The sequence below is a fragment of the Mesocricetus auratus genome, unplaced genomic scaffold (assembly GCF_017639785.1).
Source record: "Mesocricetus auratus isolate SY011 unplaced genomic scaffold, BCM_Maur_2.0 Super-Scaffold_100707, whole genome shotgun sequence".
Lineage (NCBI taxonomy): Eukaryota > Metazoa > Chordata > Mammalia > Rodentia > Cricetidae > Mesocricetus > Mesocricetus auratus.
Genome location: NW_024429269.1, coordinates 2,376,200 through 2,398,116, shown reverse-complemented (window position 1 = coordinate 2,398,116; position 21,917 = coordinate 2,376,200). Strand labels below are relative to the sequence as shown.

The 21,917-nt window shown below is 42.0% G+C and overlaps 1 protein-coding gene across 3 annotated transcripts in view; it reads right to left on the bottom strand.

Moving 5' to 3' along the window:
• Positions 1–3,270: 3,270 nt before the first annotated feature.
• LOC101836622 (disintegrin and metalloproteinase domain-containing protein 2) overlaps positions 3,271–21,917 on the bottom strand; it is a 48,936-nt gene continuing 30,289 nt past the window's right edge. For 2 of the 3 annotated variants that reach the window (XM_040740691.1, XM_040740692.1), the window contains 8 exons: positions 18,782–18,874; positions 17,018–17,210; positions 14,160–14,265; positions 10,782–10,965; positions 7,446–7,523; positions 6,918–7,047; positions 4,378–4,442; positions 3,271–3,571 (listed from right to left, as the gene is read on the bottom strand). In XM_040740691.1, the coding sequence (XP_040596625.1) occupies positions 3,440–3,571; positions 4,378–4,442; positions 6,918–7,047; positions 7,446–7,523; positions 10,782–10,965; positions 14,160–14,265; positions 17,018–17,210; positions 18,782–18,874 (981 nt within the window). In that variant the 3' untranslated portion in view covers positions 3,271–3,439. Of the gene's footprint in view, positions 3,572–4,377; positions 4,443–5,858; positions 6,019–6,917; positions 7,048–7,445; positions 7,524–10,781; positions 10,966–14,159; positions 14,266–17,017; positions 17,211–18,781; positions 18,875–21,917 lie in introns of all 3 variants that reach the window. The other variant, XM_021230210.2, reaches the window with a different exon arrangement.

The window sequence follows — 21,917 nt, the reverse complement described above, 5'->3', positions numbered from 1 at the left end:
GCCAAGCTAATGCCAGGCATTCATAAGTAAGAATAAGTCTCCTCCATGTGTTTATTTGGGAGATGGGTGGTTGCCCCCAAAGAGTGAAGAGTAAACAAACAAACAATCCCCCCAACAACAGTGGGCTTCCTCCAGCCCAGTTCTGAGCCTCCCAGGAATGCTCTCAGCTGGGGAGTGGGCTCACCCCAGTCTCCTTTCTGTGGTCAGTCCACTCATTTGAGGATCTAACAAAGCCAGAGCCAGGAATCATTGTGCTTGAGAACAAAGCCCTCTCTCTCCCAGCTCTCATTACAGATAAAGCCCAGCTGCTGCACCAGAACAATAGACACTCTGCTTCTATCTCATCAACTGTAACAATCTATGAGACAGGACCTTTGTCCTTCCCAGGGCAGTAATTAGTTAGCATCTCTCCTCTAAGGTCACTTTCCCAAAAGGGCTGGGAGCTTGTCTGGTCACTTTCCCAAGAGAGCTGGGAGCTTGTCTGGTCACTTTCCCAAAAGGGCTGGGAGCTTGTCTGGCCTGCCTCCATTTTTCTCCTTGGCAGTACTCAGAATAAAGTCCACACTCCTCTTAGCATAGCTTGGCTGGATCATGTGGGCTTTGGAGTCAAATAAGCTTGGGTCAACACCCTGACTCAGTCACATGCCTGCCCTTGATCACGTAGCTCAGAGCCTGTTGGTTCTGCTGAAGACAGAGTTCCAGAGATTGAGTGAATCTTGCCAACTTTTGCTATCAGTGTTTGCTGACCTCCTGAAAGCAACTAGAACATGTGAGGCTTTTGAGGAAGCTGTCCAGACTGAAACTTCATGTTTTGTTGATGTTCTTATGCTTATGATTGCTTTGGAATGTGTGATAGCTGTTTGCAGACATTAAATTCTGCTTTGATCAATTTTGCGATGTGTTATTTTTAGTAAAAGATTTCTATTTCATCTAAAAATTGCAGCTTTCTTATTTGCCATGACTGCATGGGTCTTATTCTACATAAAGCTAATATCTGTATTTAATATTTTCCTTGATCTTCAGGGGAACAGGGTTATTGATTTTACTTTTTTAAATAAACCCTTTTGGCTTTACTTTTAATACTGTAAATGTCTTTTTTTTCTTACTTTAAAAAATTTCTACATTGTATCCTATTAAAAAAAAGATAATTGAACAGGGACTGGGAATGAGTATCAGTAGATAAAGCGCTTGACTTGCAAGCGTGCAGGCCAGAATTCGGATCTTCAGCACCCGCATAGAAGTCAGCTAGGCATGACAGCTGCTCACCTCTGAACCCTGCACTCATGAATCAGACTAGTCAAAGGGATTAACTCAGGGTTAGGTGAGAGACCCTGCCTCAGCAAATAAAGCAGAAAGTGATCAAGGAAGACACTTACCTAGGTCAATCTCTGACTTCCATAGACATGTGCACACATGGGCATGTGCCCATACAGATGAACACACATACATATATGAGTGCATATTGCACTTTTATATGTGCACAGAATAGTAAATTTTAAAAAAATTTTCTTTTAGCATCTTCAAATAGCTTAGATACCTTCTAAGCACAAGACCTAAGTATGTCACACATCTTTCAATAATATTTAAAAAGACACAGTACAAAATACATTTAAAGTTCCACTAAGCATATTCTTAATTCATAGCGAGGGACCAAAAATTAAAATTAATAAAAGTTTAAAAACTCGGGCCCTAAATCTATACAGAGAAAGGGAAAATTTAGCTCCTTAAATCAGGACTGCCATGGCTGGCACCTGAGCCCCTTGCTCTCAGAAAAGGGGAGGTAACTGTCTACCAGTCCTGTTAACACTCCTTTGCTAATACAGATCCCCTGCCAGCTGTAAAGATCACCCGGCCCAGGGAACAGCTGACAGACCCTGTGACCCTGCAAGCCCTGTCTTATCTTTTTATTTTTATTTTTTTTATTTTTCGAGACAGGGTTTCTCTGTATTGTTTTGGAGGCTATCGGTCCAGCCCAGCCTCGAACTCACAGAGATCCGCCTGCCTCTGCCTCCCGAGTACTGGGATTAACGACGTGCGCCACCACCGCCCGGCGCCCTGTCTTATCTTACTCATATGTATCTTGCTTAAAATATATAGTTACTGCTTTACTCTGTACTTTGTATGACCTTAAGTAACCATGGAAACTGAAATTTGTGGCCTTCATCCTTATGGTCTGCCCCTTTAAAAGCTTCTCTTTTTGGCTGGTAGGCATCTCATTTCCTCCACCATGAAAAGTAATCTGGCTGGCCAGCTGAACAATAAATGGAACCTTTTGCTTTTGCACCCGAGTGTCGACTCCCTGGTTAGTCTCTGGGATTCCGCAAACCTGGCACAATACATTCATGAATGTATTGCTTGTCTCACAAACACTTAGGGGATTTTAAGCATTTTATTATATATTTACCTTAAATTTATCTCTTTGGGGGGGGTGTTGTAGCCCAGGCTAGACTTGATGTCACCAGAAAAAAAAAAAGACTGAGCTCTTAATCTCCTGACTATACCTCCTTGTTGCTCTTGGACCATTGGCATGTGCCATTATGTCCAGTTAGTTCCGTTTTGTGCTGGGATTGAAACGCAAGGACATGCTAGACTAGCTCCTACCAACCGATGGGTGGCCCCAGAATTTACCTTAAGTTCAGTTAAAAAAACATGGTCTGAAAAACAAACAAACAAACAAACAAAAAACCCAAAAATAAAACCATGGTCTGTAATATTCTATATGATAGATCAAACCTTACTTCTTTGCAATACATACAAACATACATACATACGTAGTATAGATTTTCCTGTTGTGAGAGTCCTATAGTTGAAGTAGACAACTTTTGTTGTTACAGTATTTGAATTCCTTACTAAATTGGATGATTTTCCTAATTGTCTGACTGAAATTTGTTTCACCTATGGTGAAGGTTCATTAAAACTCACTGGGTGACATAGTGTTTGCCTGGCATGTGTGACACCTTGGGCTCCATTCCCAGGATTGCAGGAACAGTTGGAAAATAACTCTTTGTTATTTTATATTCCTCTTAAAGTGACTCTTTGAACTTTGACATCTTTGAGCTTCCGTCTCCACAAAGGCTACCAGGGTTCAAGTCCACCTTCTCCTTTGAAGCTGCACATACTTTGGTGTGTGTCTCTCCTAAATACCATGCGTCAGAGTGCCTTCTGAACCCCGGGACCATTGCCATCAGTCTGGTTATGAGCCATCAGACTATATAGCATGACAGCATATCCATGGCACTCTAAGCTCATGGCAGGCCACCACACGGAGCCAAGGCACCACATTTATTTTATTGTAACCTTCCCTGTAACATGCCTACTAGGTAATATGACTTATGCCTACCGGCTACCAGGAAAGGGGTAAAATTTCAAAGTATAATACAAAATTCATAATCATATATTTCTTACAAATCATTTATGGAATTGAATACACATATATATATTATACATGTGTATGGAGAGATATGATTTCTGGCCAGATGGAAACCACAATATACAGGCTTGACTTCCAGACAATCAGAGGGTGCATATTTTTTCTTTTCCAGTTATTTTCTGTCCACTGAAGAGAATTACTCTGAAAGAACACATAAAGAGAGGAGTCACCCATAAAACTAACCAGGTTAAACCTCCTTGGGTGCAACAAACACCCTAGGAGGACCTCATGATGAAGGAGAATTCAAGCCTTTTAAACTTTGATCAACATCTGAACTCAAACATTCTAAAGGATGTAATGGAAAACAACGATTTTTTTTTTTTTTTTGAGACAGAGTCTGATGTAGCCTAGACTGGCCTGGAACTCTATGCAGCAGAGAACGAACTTGAACTCTTGAACCTCCTGCTGTCACCACCCAAAAGCTGGAATTACAGGCTGACACCACCAGATTTGGCTTTTGCAAGAAATTGTGTGTGTGTGTGTGTGTATGTGTGCATTTGCAGGTGGGCTTATGTGCCCATGGACAGATGTGCACAAGCATGTAGAAGCCAGAGATCAACCTTGGCTGTTGTCTCCCAAGTGCTGTCCACCATGTTAGCTAGACTGGCTTGGCCATAAGCTTTAGGAATCTGCCTGCCTGTTCCTGCCACTCCATTGCTGGGGTTACCAGCCATGCTATCACACCCAGCTTTCAGTTTGGGTTCTATATATAGAACTCAGGACCTTACACCTTCAAGGCTGAGTTATTTCCCCAGTCTGTAGGATTTTTTTTTCAGTGATAAATTGTGATATATCACTGATAGCATTCTCATGTTATTGATATAAATTACAATACTGCAAAGTAGTCAGTAGTAGTTATATAGAACTAACTATATGACTATCACCCTTTATGTCTCATACATTTCTCTTCTTCCTTCCCTCTTTCCCTTGGAGTGTTGGAGACTCACCATGACATCGTGGAAATCTTGGCTGTCCAGACTAGTCTTTGGTTTCAGTTTCACTTTCAAATTGCCTATATAATTAGAGACCGAGATAGTCAATTAGGAACAGTGATACAATGTTTCTAGGTTGAGCCAAGTCTTAGATTCTTTTTTTTTTTTTTTTTTTTTTTTTTTGGTTTTTCGAGACAGGGTTTCTCTGTGGCTTTGGAGGCTGTCCTGGAACTCACTTGGTAGTCCAGGCTGGTCTCGAACTCACAGAGATCCGCTTGCCTCTGCCTCCCGAGTGCTGGGATTAAAGGCGTGTGCCACCAACACCCGGCTGATTCTTAACATTTTTAAACCGCTAACTTGCCTGTAAACTTTTGTGGCCATTCATCTTCCCTTTTACTCATTGCTGTTAAACTTCCTAGTTAAATGCTTTACCCATGGTCTGCATGGTTTTTATTGTCAACGTGATACAACCTAGAGTCACCTGGAAAGAGGGAATTACACTGCCTTCATCAGATTGGTCTATGGCCATCCTGTGAATGTCAATTCATGTGGGAAAGGCCTGCTCACTGTGGACAGCACCTTCTGTAGGCGGGTGAGCTTGGACTGTGTATAAGAAAGCCAGCTAAATGTGAACTAGAGAGTGAGCCCGTCTCCATTCCACAGTGCTAGGGTGTCAGGTGCATGCTGCCTGCCCTGTTTTTATATGGTGCTGGGGTTGAAACAGGTTCTCATGCTTGTGTATATGTGTTTAACCCACTGAGATATCTCCCCAGTCCTTACCACCCTCCTGTATTTTCTTTCTGAGACAGAGTCTCACTATGCAGTTCAGAGCTGGGCTGGAACTTGCTATGTAGACCAGACTGGCCTTGAATTCATGATCCTTTTGCTATAGATGAGTGCTACCATCCTGACGTCATGTCTTTTAGTCATATTTAGTCTAGATAATTCTTATCTTTCACCTTTGATTGCTTAGTTCTTCATTTATGTAAAAAAAAGACTAAAACTGAATAAAAGGAAACACTACTTTCCTGAACTTTTTGTTGTTTTTCCCCCAAAATAACATAAAAACTTTTTACAGTGGAAAAGAATAAAAATTAAGCAATGTTTAATATATATGTATTTGATAATTAATGTTAGTAAATGGGAGATAGTAATTTTCATTTGCTTTTACCCCTAAAGAGGCCCAAGGCGTGTGTGTGTGTGTGTGTGTGTGTGTGTGTGTGTGTGTGTGTGTTCTCCTTTTTTGGCTTAGTAGCACAAAAAGCAACAGATATCACTGTGGCACTTTCATACCCACTAAATTTTTATAAGATTAAAACTGATAGTTAAAAAATCTGATTATTCATTCTATTAATCATTAGCATGTTAAGTACTCAATTTCCACACAAAGAACAATGTTAAATCTGAGGTACGAGCTACATCTGTCTTGATGTCCTTAATAATCCATTACACCAACTAATTATGAAAGTAAGAAAACACGTATGAAATCCACACACTCATCGCTCGAGTAGTCGTCGGTCCTCCATTTTTTCCTTTGGGAATGGACTTTTACCAGCACGGCAATCAGGACACAGATCACAATGTAGAAAGGGATGATCAAGAAAAATGGCCAACGGGTAGGCTTGGGGTGGTAAGCACTTGCAATGTGGGGCCGTGCTAGCAAGAGATAAGTACCAGGGGTTAGAAGGCAATTACCAGGACTATAACAACAATATTACTGTGTGCTGCTGTAACACATGTTACACTATTTAAAAACTTTATAGTTAACTTTAGAGTTACATATAATTTTATACATAAACTTTGTAACTAGATATAATTAATTAACTACATGGAATATAGATAATACAATGGCATCAGAGCCTCCACCTTCAAGCTCTCCAAATCCTTGTGTCAAAGTCCCATCCTTTGCTTTTCTTTTTGTATGTATCTTTCTAAAAGATTAAAAAAAATTCATGTGTATAAGTGTTTATCAACAGGTTCATACGTGTACCGTGTGTGTGGCCAGAAGAGGGTGTTGGATCTTCTGGAACTGGAATTGCAGATGGTTGTGAGCCACCATGTAGGTACTGGGAACCAAACTCAAGAGCAACAGTGGGGTTAACAGCTGGGCTGTCTCTCCAGCCCATGCTCCTTACTTGGCCCCGGAGACTTTTCTATTCCAGGTAGTCTCTGTTTGATCATATAGGAAAAGGGAATTGAAGTGTGATTCCTATTATCAAACTCTTATTTCTGGTGAAAACAAAATGCTGGGTTTCTTAACTATAATCCCAAAATTCCAGAGAATTTTTGAATCTGACTTCTTGATTCTACCCTTTGGTTGACAATTCCTGGTCACACCTGGGTGGTTTTGTCAGCCTGTTTCTTTTTGGGAGTAGACAGGAGCCAAAAATTTACGTACTTCTTCTGACCATGTCAAGGTCACAAGGCAGGAATCTTTCAATGTGAGTTTTGGGGATTTGGATTAAACAAAGAAAAAGCTGAGTGGTGGTGGCACTCGGGAGGCAGAGGCAGGCGGATCTCTGTGAGTTCGAGGCCGGCTTGTTAGGAAGGCTTACCGGGGATCGACTCGGCTCGTTGTTGATTGCCGCTGTCGACGCTCCCACCGGGCCATTTCTCCTCTGTATTTTGGCAATCTGGAGGCAAGTATGTGGGGTTGCAGTGGCAATGCTTCTTGTTATTACATACCTGAAAACAGCATAAAGTCACAGGCTAAGACAGGCAGTCAGGTTTGCTTACACCAGGAAATCTGCAAACTAATGTTTATGCAAGATAATGTCCATTTTCCTGTGTGGCACATTGTTGGGAAGCAGAGGAGGAGGCAGGGAGAGGAGAGGAAAGAGTGAGGACAGGGACTCAGCCCTGGCCCTGGCTCTCCTGAGAGTTTTGTTTGTTTGTTTGTTTGTTTGTTTTGAGACAGGGTTTCTCTGTGGCTTTGGAGCCTGTCCTGGAACTAGCTCTTGTAGACCAGGCTGGTCTTGAACTCACAGAGATCCGCCTGCCTCTGCCTCCCAAGTGCTGGGATTAAAGGCACTTTAATCCAGTTTCAATGGCTTCCCTTTCTCACTCACAGGTCTGCTACTTACACCATGATTGTTGCAGTTTTCTGGTTTGCAGTCGTAGTTAAAAATTTTATCTTCTACACATTCTTTATTCATGCAAACCTAGAATAGACAAGGTAATATGCCTGCTAGATTCATCACTTAATTAAAAGCATCCCATACTCTCTTAAGATAGGAACCACCCTGAAATACCACCCCATCTCAGTCAAACTGGCTATTGACAAAATGACTAAGTTAAAAAACAACACCCCTAACACATACTAACAAGGATGTGACAAAGAGGGGAGCTCTCAGTACTGCTAGCAGAAATGTAATTGGTTCTTACACAAAGTGTATGTAAACTAATCTGTATGGAAAATACTCAAAGTAAATCCATAAGGAAAAGATTTGGAGTTATTGTGGCTTCCAACAGTCCCGAAACTGGGTACACACCCAAAGAAAATAAAGGAAGGCTGTTGAAGAGAAACCTGTATGTACTGTGCTGTCCTATTTATTGCATCATTTTTCATAATGGCCAAGAGATTTCACCAATTTCACTGCCATCAATAGACAGGTGGATAAAATGTGGTATATATGCTGTATAAGAAAAATATATCAATGTAACTATTACTAAAAATCAGCCAATTATAAGTTAACATAAAAATACATAGAAATGTATACTGAAATTGTTATTTGGCCACAAAAAGGAATGCAAGCTTGCCATTTGTGGCAACAAGGAAGAGTTTATAGGGCATTGTGTGACCCCAAATAGAGTTGGCGCCTTCTGAGGGGCTGGATGCAGTATGAGTGGGGGCGGGGAAGATGCAGAAAGGTTTACTAACAGGTAAAATGATGGTGAGAAGGGTGTGGTAAGCTCTGTCGCTGTCCTGCAGAAGAGGGTGACTGTAGTGAACTATGACGTGTTACATACGTCACATGTAAAATGGCAAATGCTTAAAAGATAGATATGCCGACTGCTCTGATTATATACATGTTTTGAAAATATCACGTTGTGCCCAAAATATACATAATTATTATCTAAGAATGAAATAAAATGACCAACAAAGCATTCTCAATACTGAGCCAGTCTCCAAACACTGGAAGAAGCAGGAGATTTTTCCAACACCTAATTTGCAACAACGACAGCAGAAATCATAAGAAGCAGAAAGGGAAACATGACCATTTCGATTGGAGGACACAGGTTTTATGTAGATGTAATTAACTTTCTCAAGTCACTAGAGGGAAATAGAGAGGAAGAACTGGAGTAAAGAGGGACAATGACACTGACGTTAGAACAAAGGAAGACTGTATATAAACAAAGAGATCAGAGTGTGAAGGGTACCGCGCAGAGACTGTAGTTACAGAGAATTAACTGCTAAGGGGATTGAAAACTCCACTGCATGGGTTCAGCAGCAGGTGTGGGAGGCATGGATGGACCTGAAGACGGTGCTGCGTTTGAGGTTAAGGGGTCTAGGGAATGGAGACCAACAAACCCGAAAAGTGAGCAGTACCTAAGGGATGGAAGGAGCACCATTAAGCTGCCCAGTGTAGGAGCCATGATTTTGCACCATGATTTTTCTTTTATTAATTTTGTCATCCTTGCTATTAAGTGAGGGATAACCCACTGACTGCTAATATAATCACAGACTGAGAAAAGCCTGTTTTGACATTTTGGTTTCTCACTTCCTCAGATATTGCCATATGTCATGGACCCAAATGTCATGGATGCCAAATCCCAACTGGGCAATCCACCTGCGTAGCTCACAATCAGGGCAACAGCAGTCACAACAGTCTGTTTTCAGAGGTAAACTGGACACCCGCCACATCACTGTTATTGGATTTGTTTCTCCTGTGTTTCATTTAGAGTCAGTGGTTTAATCTTCATTGTGTATACATATGGTCCACAACGTACTATTTTGACATACAAACAAAATTGTAATATTCCATTGGAAAGCAAAATTTGGATCTCTCTGTGTCTGTGTCTATCTTCCTTCTGATCGTAAAATGGAATATTACTGAGTCTTTAAAAGGAAGGCAATTCTCACTTTGATGATATGGACGAATCATGATGTTAAGTGACATCACACAGGCACGGAAGGACATATGCTTCCTGACCCTGCTTATGTGTGGAAACTAAGAGGGCTGTAGAAACTGACAGGTCAGTGGCGACAAGAAGAAAACGCAGAGAAGTCACGTGAGCTTGCTGTGCTGCGACTTACAGATGTGAAGGATGATAGAGGGAGAGTAAGTCTATGGATATAATGAAAAGGTGGCGACTGCAGTTAATATTGAATGCCTACGGCGTGAAGAGAGAACAGATGTGAGGTCTTCTTACCACACCACATGCAAGAGCAATAACGTACATGAGAATGGAAATCACAAGTGTGAGACACATGATATTCTAATTTCATTTCTGTTGTGGTTAAAAAAAAAAGGCCCTGACCAAAAGGAATTTAGAGAAGCACAGAATCTGCCAGGCTTACAATCTCTTGTTATGATTCATCCCTGAGGGCTGGAACTACAGCAATTGGTGACATCCCACCCATAATGGAGAACTGGGGGAAATGAATGCATGCTTGCTTCACTGCTCTACTCTCAGCTAAATTTCTCCTCTCTTACATTGTTCAGGATCCCTTGCCTAGGGAATGGTGCTGCCCACAGTGACGGGGGGGCTGGGCCTTCCTACACCAATTAATAATCAACATCATCCCCCACAGACACCCTTGGGCCAACCTGATCTAGATAATTCCTCATTTGAGACAACCTGATCTAGATAATTCCTCATTTGAGACAACCTGATCTAGATAATTCCTCATTTGAGACAACCTGATCTAGATAATTCCTCATTTGAGACTCTTACCAGCTAGCAAGTTGGCAGCTAAAACTAACCATCACATGCTAGTTAGATTTGCCTGGTTTTGTTTGTTTGTTGGTTGGTTTTGCTTTTTTTTTTTTTTTTTTTTTTGCTTTACTCTGTGAAATCTTTATTTTCACCATTATTTAAGGATCATTATACCAAAAGATAAATCACCCCAACCCAAGTGTTCTCTTTCTGTAGCATTCTGGAAATGCAGTGGGTGAACCACGTGGTTATCTCTTCTGGAAATTTGTGTGATTTCCACAAAAAGCACAAAGCAGTCAAGGACATGTCCATAGCAGCAGCTGCGCAGGTCAGTGGCTTTATTCTATTTTATTCTTTGAGTTTTGATCTTATTTTCTAAACTTCATTGTTGATTGAATACTTACATTTTGAGAGAACATGTTACCAGGCATATGTGTCAATGAGGACTTAACACTGGGCAATTACTGTGGAGAGATCATTCGACACTGGGGACACTGGGGAGAGATCACATGACACAACACTGAGGATAGGTCACCTACCTTGTTGGTGCTGCAGACAGTTCCGTCCTGCACCCACATATTCGAGCTGTCTTTATGACCAGGGATATACTCCAGGGAAACGCAGATTTCCCCACTTATATTGGCGTAAATTACAGCGGCAGATCTCATTTTAACTACATTTTCACTTCTGTATTTACATATTAATTTCCCACACTTCAGGTTACTATAATTTGCAGATAAATGAAAGCCATTATTTTAATAGAGAAATATTTTAATATAATTTCAAAAACAGATTTAAATTAAACATTGGAGTTAGCAAGTAATTTTGAATAATTAGCAACTAATTTTGAATAACACACAGAGTCCTTCCTGGATTATTAACAATAATGAACAAATTAATTATGAACTCTTCAGTTAGCTAGATTACCATTTGTGACTTTCACCTGTATTTGATCCTTGGACACAATCAAATCTAACTTTTAAAAAATGAGCAATTGGGCTGCTCACCAGCCCAATTGGGTTCCCTTTTTGGTTTAACAACTGATAGTCTATTGACAACCACATCCAAAAAGCATCATACATCATTCATATTATTACAATAAAATAATAAATGCATATACACCCAGAGGAAAGCATGAACACAATGAAACAATAAGGGGACATTCGGTACAGAAGACTGTTGATCAGACAAACAAGAAAGTAGACTATGGAATGGTCTGGTCAACAAGGGAAAAGAAGTATGCATCTTCCTGCTCCACACACAGATAATACCTATCAACGAGGGGAGTCGTCTCCTATATAAATGGTTTTCAAATCAACTGCCTGGCGAGATGGTCTTTGGAGACCCTCTCCTTCCACCTTCCAGCCAGCTAGCTCGTCATAATAGAAGCTCATTTTCTACCACCTCTTTGCCTCTGGACTAACTGGCTTCCATGTATGAGGAGACCAAGGTTTAAAGGTGTGTACCACCACCACAAATGCACACTTACTCACATCAAAGAATTTCAGATTCAGCAAAGGGAAGTGAGAGGCTGTCTGTCAGGTACACGGCTATTCTCTCTTTAGCTAAGTGTTATTCTTTTAGCCTGGAAGGGCTGGTGTTACACAATGAATAATGTCTTCCTATCCTGGATGTGGCTGGAGAATGCATCCCTGATACTGACCACTGAAGACCCTGCTCCTATCTTTTATACCCTTCTAGTGCTGGGATTAAAGGCACGTGATCCCAGGTGCTGAGATCATCTTTGTGTGAGCTGTTTCTCTTTAGGACTGGATCAAACTTGTGCAGATCTGGGTGGCCTTGGACTCACAGAGATCCACTTAATCCTCTTAATCCTGAGCCATAGGATTAAAGGTGTGTACCACCACCACCTAGTTTCTGGCTACTGGGATTAAAGGTGTGTATCACCACTGCCTGATCTCTATAGATTGAGGCAGGCTTTGCTTTCTGAATCCTCAGGAAAGCTTTAATAAACCATAAATAATATATCACCACAGGCTGGCCATGAAAACCAAGTGACCCTGATGCTGGAGGAATCTTTCGTGCTTTGACGCACAGTATAGAAATCCCTCAACCTGCACCCCTTTGAGACCAGCAATCTCAGTGAGGCAATGGACACCGATAACTGAGAGAGTCACTCAAACGATCCAGGTTGCCTTTTTCAGGAAGAAACACAACTATGATAGAAAGCACGGCGAGACACAGGTCTACAGAGCAAACCTGTAACTACAAAAGATGGAGATGAAACACGGGCACGTTCAGCAAATCCTGTCTGCACAAACACACATAAACACTCTCACACACACACACACACACACACACACACACACACACACACACACACAGCATGCATACTGCCTAAGCCACACAATCAGCAATCATTCATCACTCAGCTAGTGTGACAGACCATTGCTTCTTTGCCAGCCACAGACTCACAGACTTAGCCTAACACTTTAATGTTCCCTCTTCACGTGTAGGCTTTATTAAAACACACGGGCATGGAATTATCCCCATTTCATTAAAGCATACATTTTGTTTTCTTTTGCAGCAACCATCTTTTCATGAAGAAATAAAACACTGAGTGGTAAAAGACAGAACAATTCAGACCCAACCAGATTAGTTCAACATGGACAATAGGCTAGGTGTGTGGGAAAGGTCAGGGGGCCTCTTTCTGCACTCTGAATCTGTCACTGGATTAAACATGTCAGGCTTCACAGTGAGGGGTTATTTTACTTCCATATGAAAGTAACTGTGACGTTGTCAAGGATAAGGTGATAGAGTCTGGTCATGTTTCGTAAGGCATACTTAGGTGTGAGGCCATGTCTTTTTCATGACACCTTTCAAACAAAACAGAGCAACCCACAAGCCCAAATCCTTGGGAAGTCTCTAGGGTGCCAAAACTCGTGCGCTTGTAGGCGGCCCTGAAGTATGACTGTAGCTCACTGCCACATGTCACCATATCTCAGGCACACCATGCGTTTAAGCACTAGTGATGCTCTGGTCACGGCCTTCCTTTGCTGTGCTTTAATTTCAACTCTATAAAGAATGTCCATGCTTGGGGCTGCAGAGATGGATCATGTGTTAAGAGGACTGGATGCTCTTCCAGAAGACCCAAGTTTGATTCCCAGCACCCCCATGGGTAGCTCACAATGGTGATCCCTGTTCCAACCTCCCCAGGCATCCATCGGGCAAGCAAGTGGTACATGGACACATGCAGACAAAACATTCATACTTATAAAATGAATAGACATAAATGTGCAAAGATGTGTGTGTGTGTGTGTGTGTGCGTGTGTGTGTGTGCGTGTGTGTGTGTGTGCGTGTGTGTGTGTGTGTGTGTGCGTGTGATGGTCGAACTGCCTGTGTGCATGTGTGTACACACCACAGGTCAATGACAGGTGTCTTTTTTTTTTTTTTTTTTTTGGTTTTTCCAGACAGGGGATTTTTCTGTGGCTTTGGAGGCTGTCCTGGAACTCACTCTGTAGACCAGGCTGGCCTCGAACTCACAGAGATCCGCCTGCCTCTGCCTCCCAAGTGCTGGGATTAAAGGCGTGCGCCACCAACGCCCGGCCGACAGGTGTCTTTATCTAGCCCTCTTCACCTCTTTTTGTGAGATGGGACCACTTAGGGAGTCACTGGGGTCCACGGGCCACTGCTCTCTAGTATCAAAGTTACAGAAGTATGCCACGTGCCCATCCTTTGTAAAACTAAGGAGATAGCATACAAAATTTTAAAAAATGTAATCCTTATGGTTGATGAATGGACCTTGAAAAAATAAAACACGGACAGCAGCCCCGGTGTGTGGGAAAGGGCAGGGAGCCTCCTTTTCTGCACCCTGGTATCTGTCACTAGATTAAACATGTCGGGCTCCACAGTCAGGAGTTATCATGCTGTATTATATGAAAGTAACTGTGACATACTTAGGTGCGCAGGCTGTGTACCCCGAAGGACTGATGCCGCAGTTCCCAGTTATATCAGTTTTGGAATTCAGCTCATCGTAGCATTCATTTGTACCAAAGTCTGATTCTGGAAGATAAAGAGAAAGGTGTTAGTTGTGTCGAATGCAAAGTTCTGAAATGATTCAGAATATATTGCACAAAATGCAAGCGCAAAACGAAAGGCATATGGATGTTGGCACAAAACCATTTCCATCAAACTTGATGCATTCTACATAATGCCTAATATGTAATGTTAATAACCCATACCTGTGAACAAGAAAGCCAGTTTTTTAAACAAATAATTGACTTACTGGTGAATAAAGGTGGGGTGTTTTTTTTTTGCGTAAATGCCTTTTTATTCACCAACTATTTTCATCTTATTTTTCTAGCTTCAATTCTCCCAAGACCTAAACCACCTAGAAAATAGTTTCTATTTTCAGCCTCCATCCATTCTACTCTTGTTTTTTTTGTTTTGTTTTGTTTTTGTTTTTTTGTTTTTACGAGACAGGGTTTCTCTGTATTGTTTTGGAGGCTATCGGTCCAGCCCGGCCTCGAACTCACAAGAGATCCGCCTGCCTCTGCCTCCCGAGTGCTGGGATTAAAGGCGTGCGCCACCACCGCCCGGCCCATTCTACTCTTGTTGAAACCTCTGACTGGGACTTTTGACAACTGCATTACCTGGCTGGAGGAAAGTGTTGTGGGCAAGAAATGCAGATTTTGAGCCTGGTAAGGGCAGCAAACTGTTGCTTATGGACCAGAAAGCAGGCAGAATCTGAGTGTTTTATAGCTACAGGGACAATATTAGACCATGCACACCCAGTTGGCTCCTTTGCAGATTCCTCCTAAGAGCAAGACAGGAGATCAGCGTGTGGAGAGAGAGAGACTTGGGGGGGGCAGGGTTGCGAGGGGGGGCTTCGGTTGCATCATGGTTCCACGTCTGCTTGTATATGCATCAAAGCACGAAGTGAAAACCCTGGATACCCACAGGTGAGACACATGGGAATAACCTTCTCCAGATCCTAACCAAAGTCCAGTGAATATCAATTATCAACAAATAGTGAATGAATCCAGACTACTGGCCTTGCCCTTTAGGTCTAGCTGAGTGAAAACATAGGCAGCATCATCTACAGGCTGCATGGTCCACAGACAGGTCTTTTCAACATGTCTGTGGAGAAGGGAAGGCAGGACAGCAACTTTTGACTAAAGGTAGACCTCCACAATTTCACTCAGGAATAAACAGAACAAAGACAGCTAGCTGCATTAAAATAACAGCACAAGTATCTGGACATATACATGGAAAAAATATCACCAAGGATGCAATCTACAAGAAAAAAAAGTACCCGAAATAGATGGGGTGGAGAGATGGTTAAGAATTCTGGCTTCCCGCTGGGCGGTGGTGGCACATGCCTTTAATCCCAGCACTCAGGAGGCAGAGACAGGCAAGCCTGGTCTACATGAGCTAGTTCCAGGACAGCCTCCAAAGCTACAGAGAAACCCTGTCTCGAAAAATCAAAAAAAAAAAAAAAAAGGAATTCTGATTTCTCTTTCAGAGGTTGAGGTTTGATTCCCAACACCCATGCACATAAAATAAAAATAAATCAGACCCCCAAAAGTACCAAAAATAGAAAGGTAAGTAATTCCAGGTGAACAGACATAAGTATATGTTTGATTTTTGAGATCTATGTGATAATGTAACACTTAGTTCATTGTTCCAAGAAACTCAGAGAACACTAACAGAAGTTCATAAAGGGCCTGCATGAGGGCTCAGCAGTTAAAAGTGTTTGTCATGCAAAACAAACCTGATTTCAATCCCTAGAACTGACAGTGGGAGGAGGGAATTAGATCCTGAAAGTTGTCCTCTGACCTTTACATCTGTGCCGTGGCACACACAAACCTGCACGAATGCCACACACACACACGCACACACACACGCACACACGCACACACACACGCACACGCACACACACACGCACACACACGCACACACGCACACACACACGCACACGCACACGCGCACACACACACACACATACACTCACACACACACGCATACACTCACACACACACGCACACACACACATGCACACACTCACACACACACGCACACACACATGCACACACTCACACACATTCACACACGCACACACTCACAATACATTCACACACGCACACACTCACACACGCACACACCCCATATTATGATGGCTGAAAAACAACAGCAACAAAACAAAATTAAAAAAAAATCAACCAACCAACCAACCAAAGAAAAACCAAAGAAAATCAAAGAAAGAGAACAGCAGGGCATCCTGGGTTATGGTTTCTTAGGAAACCCAGGACAGTGGAGTAAGTAGTAACTGGTAATAAAGTCACTCTCTCTTCTGTACCCAAAAGATTGATTTTCACTCAGGGTCCTTTCAATGAATTATTCTCTTTACTCTGGGTCCTGGGAGGGCATTTCTTGAATGAATTGCACAAGGTTCTTCCTTGGATTTTGAAATGTATCTCCTGTCATACATTTCTTAACTGGGTATGGTGGTTCAGGTTTGTAACCTCAGCTACTTGAGAAATGGAGGCAGGAGAGTCACAAAGTCAAGGCTTGTCTGGGATGCAGAGTGAGTTTAAGGCTAACCCAGGAAGCTTAGCAAGAAATTATTTCAAAAGTAAAGAGTGGGAAAGTGGGTAGGGGCTAGGGATGCCGGTGGTGGAGAATGAAGAAGTGTGTGGCAGGTGTGGCCCTGAGTGTAATTCTCAGTACCGTAGACACGACAATACAAACCCATCTATTTCTTTTCAGCACCTAGAAAATGCTTAAACAGAAAAGTTCATATGATTGAAAGTACCAAAGCCAAATAAATTACGGCACTGTTCTGTTCCATCCTTACACGAGCCGTTAAAACAGACCCACTGTGTTCCACATGGGTGCCCGTCATGCACGTAGAAGTCTTCCTCACACACTGCGGAAGTGCCGTTGCAGTACTCTGTGACATCACAGTTCCCACGGGAATTCCTGCATACTTCCCCTTTTGCCTTTACCTGATGGGTGAAGTGAATCACACTGAATAAGGCAGCAGAAAAGCAGAGAGGCATCTAGAAACTGCTGATGTGCACGGTGTAGGGCATGTAAAAAGAAATGCTCTTACTGACACACTAGCATGGATAGGAGATCTCTTAGGGCTCCACCAGAGATGAAGGCAATTCAAGACTACTGAGAGAGGGGGAACTCGTCCCTCCAGGGATGAGCCACCTAACTGATTATCCAATCCAAGTGGTCAACCCTGACAATATCTATACAAACAACAATAAATGAACTCAGCATGCTGCATTTATGTATTTATTCATTCACATGTAAATACATACGTAACAACAATAAGTAAATAAAAAGAAGCCACGAATTGCAGAGTGGAATGCTCGTAGGGGGAGTTGGAAGGAGGAGGGGGAAATGATCTAAATATACTGTACATAGATGAAATTTAAAAATACACTATTAAATTATGTGCTGCTTGTAGCACATTTTAACTATAACATGTATAATAGGAACACTATTACTGTTTCAGGCATTTCATAAACCCACACATTCTTGCTTTAATTCTTAAGGATCGACTGTTTGGGATACTATAGAAATGCAAAAGAGAAATCATTTTTCATGGTTGAAAGATTTTGTTGATAATACTTTGACATTTCTGGTGGAAAATGTATACAATAGAATGAAAGATCTAAAATTATTCTCCTAAGGATAGAAATGTCTGGAGACCTTCTTGAAGTCCCTCCTCTTGGAGCTCGGGGAATCCTGAAGAGGAGGGGAAGGTAGGAGCCAGAGGACACCAGGAGAGCATGGCCCACAGAATCAATGGGGGCTCACAAGCGTGGCTCACAGGGGTTCGCAGGGGCTCGCAGCAGCCACAGAGCCTTGCATACGTGCTTTGGTTGTTAGCTTGATGTTTTCATGGGACTCCTAACAGTATCTCTGACTGCTTTGTGTGCTCTTGGGACCCTACTGGGTTGCCTTGTCCAGCCCCGATATGAGGGTTTGTGCCTGATCTTATTGTATCTTGTTGTGCCATATTTGGTTGATGTCCCTAGGAGCACGTTCTTTCCTGAAGGGAAATGGAGGAGGAGGGGAGGTGTGTGTGTGTTGGGTGGAGGATTGGGAGGAATGGAGGGAGAGGAAACTACAGTCAGGGTGTATTGCATGAGAGAAGAATTAAAAAAAAAAAGAAATATAGTAAATTTGGAAAAAAGAAATTACAAATTAATCTTGCAAAGGGATAATTTAGTAATACCTGTGATATAAAAGCAAACCAACTGACAAACGCACACAAAAGAATATAAATGTCAATACTCTTGGAAAAAAAAAGCTTGGGTCTGAAGAGGTGGCTCAGTGGTTATGGTTAAGAGTACTGGCTGTTTGTTCAGAGAACCCAAGTTCAGTGCCCAGTACCCACATGACAGCTTAGAACCATCTGTTATCCTGTTTCAGGGGATCCTACACTCTCTTCTGGCCTCTGTGAGACCAGGCATGCACATGGTACTCAGACAAAACACCTATACACATAAAAATTAAGAAAAAAACTTTAAAAAAAATAAAAGAAAGAAAAATCTCTTACTTTACAATTTTCACAGCATGGTCCCTCAGCACACAAAGAATCCTTTGTCAGCTGACAGGTGGCAGGATCACAGCATGAAGGGTTTTCACATTTCTGAAAGGCAAATCACATGCCTGAAGAGTCTCCCTGCATCCATTCACGCTGGACAGACATTTTAATGGTGACATATTATAGAGCCTGCAGACAGATGCTCACCTTTCATGTTGGCAAACAAAAAAGAAACTGAGTCACTTCTTCCCACCCCACAGACATTGACTGATCCCTGGCTAAGTGTTACACCCTAGTTGTTTCTATTCCTAGGACTGAGCGTGCTGCATTGGGAATATAATCCTCTGATACCATAGGGTCCATCACTGTGGAGACAGTGAGGTGGTCTCTAGCCCTAATACATAAGATGTAGGATGAACAGAAGCTATGATTGGGTCTTGTGTGACACTTTTGAGCCTCAATAATAAATGTCTCAATAGTAGTTTTAAAGACTTTTCTTATTTTTAAAAATTCTCTGGCTGTGTGTGCGTGTGTGTGTGTGTGTGTGTGTGTGTGTGTGTTTCTGTGTGTTCACACAAAAAGAGTGCATGTGCCCCCAGAGGCCAGAGAGGGTATCAGATCCTTGGATCTGGAATTACAGATGATTGTGAGTCACCGTGTGGATGCTGGGATACATTGAAAAGCAGCAATGATTCTAAATTTCTTGACCCCATGACCCCATGACCCCATTGTTTTTTCTTTTGAGACTTAGTCTCATTTGTCCATGCTGGCCTCAATGGCATTCAGTTAAAGCTGACCTTGAATGCCTGGTATTTCCTCTTCCATCCTGCTTCCTGGAGTACTGGGATTGTAGGCATATATCACCACATCTAGCAGTTTACTTCTTTTTTGATTTTAAAAAGAAGGTCTAGAAAATGATGTAGTATCTGAACATGACTGAAGTTGTTACTTTTGTATCATTTGCTCATGGCTTCTATTTTATGTTCAATGAGTATGCTTAATAGTTTTGGCTATTAGGGTTAGTAAATAAACATAAGAAAGGAGAGGTCTCTTTTAGATGACACACACACACACACACAACACACACACACACATTTTTAATCCCCAGGGATTTGAAATGTTAAGTTGGGAAAACATTCATTAAGCAGACAAGAATCAGCCATGGAGATCGGTTGCTTGTCTTATCTTAGAATGACTTCCAGTAAAACACTCATTAGGGCACAGGAATGTTTCTGTGTCTCACACAGCTGATCTGCCCAGTGAAAGTCATTTCTGTTGCTCACTACATTGATTCCTACAGGGAAGGTACTATCACAGTGGTTAGAAATCATCTAGATAATATGTGATGACACTAAGACACATTGGTGTTAAATCTGAGTGGGAAGTTTCATTGTGTTTCCATTCAAGCCAAACCAAGCAAAAATCTCTAGGGTGATGAAGAAAGTGTCAATGAGGGATTGTCTAGATCATGTTGCAGAGGAATGTCTGCAGAGGAATGTCTTGATCAAATCAATTATGGGAGGATGTGCTCATTGTGGGTGGCATCACACAGGTAAACATGTGAGCAGTCATCCCCATGGATGTGTCCAGCCTCACCAGGTTCCTGATGCCTTGACTTCCCTGCAGTGATGGACTACAACTTGGAAATAAACCCTTCCCTTCTGTAGGGAGAGACCTAGGCACCTGGGCCACTGACCATGCCCATTTTGGGCATGGCTACAGGTGCATACTGAATAAAGGGCTGAGGAGAGAGGCACTCGTCCTCTTTTGGGGGTTCTGGTCGGGTCTCAGAGTGTGGCTGAGACTGGATTTCTCATAGCCTCAATCTGGTTATTGGTTTCTCTTGTGAGGGTTTTCTTTAATAAATTGGCCATCAATATTCATACTCCATGTACAGTTATCTTTCCTTAACACTCTTCTAAGTTACTTTGTCAGTGAATATTATCACAGCAACAGGAGGGAAACAGGACATATTTAAGCATCAGAAATACAAGTTTTCTATTGGGAAGGGCACATATCAGTGGCCTCAGCCAATACACAGGGAACCCTGAATACTTGCTTCCTTGTTCCTCAGGGACACAGTACTCTCGGCAGCTGTGACAACAGCTCGTTTCTCTTTCACTTTATCTCTATATTTTTTAATCTCATTTACCTTCATTCTATGTTTCCTCCAGCCCCACAGTTTTAGATAGCATTTATTTGGTTTGGAGAAAGTTCCCTGTGGTAATAGGTATATTTCAAATAATTTTAATTACATATTGAATTTAAATTGGTGATTAAGTATTGGTAAAAAGCCAATAAGATTCTATGACCAAACTCCAAATGTGTCACCCATATTTTCTTACTTCATGGCAAATGAGTTTAAGACAAAGGCTGGGCAAGAGTGTGCCCAAGAGAAAGAGAAGGACTTCCTCTTGAGAAGTCACTCAAAGACAGGACTTAAGGACTTTCAGAATGGCTTGCTTAGAATGGAATAGGCATGGAAGGGAGGGATGGAGACCCTGTGGTTCAGGGATGTAACATGCAGATAAGTACGATGAATCTGCTCTGCAGGTCTAAGGCTCAGTAGCATGACTGTAGTTAACAGATTGTATTGTACATTTTCAGTATGATTAGAGGTGGTACCCTAATTCTTACTGAAGAGACAGGAAAGAGATATTGCATGGCATGAATTGAGCGTCTTTCCACTCTCCGAGGGTTGGGGACAAAGTGTTGATTTTAACTTACCCTTTCTCCCCTAAGTGGCTTTTGTCAGGGTATTGTATTACAGCAACAGATGTTAAATAAAGGCAAAAACCCTTGTAAGAGATACTTAATATGAAGTTCAGCACTTGTTTTCCAATATGGAGATAAGGGAATCATTTCTCTCATATTATTGCAAGAAAATACATTCATGCAAAGCACTCAAAAATTGCTGAGAGGCTACATCCTAATTCTTAATAAAAGATGAGGGAAAGGGGAGGAGGGGGTATGAGTAAGAGGGGAGGAGGAAAGGAAGGAGAGAAGGGAGAGGAAAGAAGGGAGGGGAGGAGAGTGATGGGAGGAGGGAGAGGAGAGGCAGGAGGGAGATGGTGAGCTCATAAGCCAGGCAAGATGACCCAAGCCTGCAATCCCAGCACTCAGGAAGCTGGAGCAGGAGAGCTGTTTT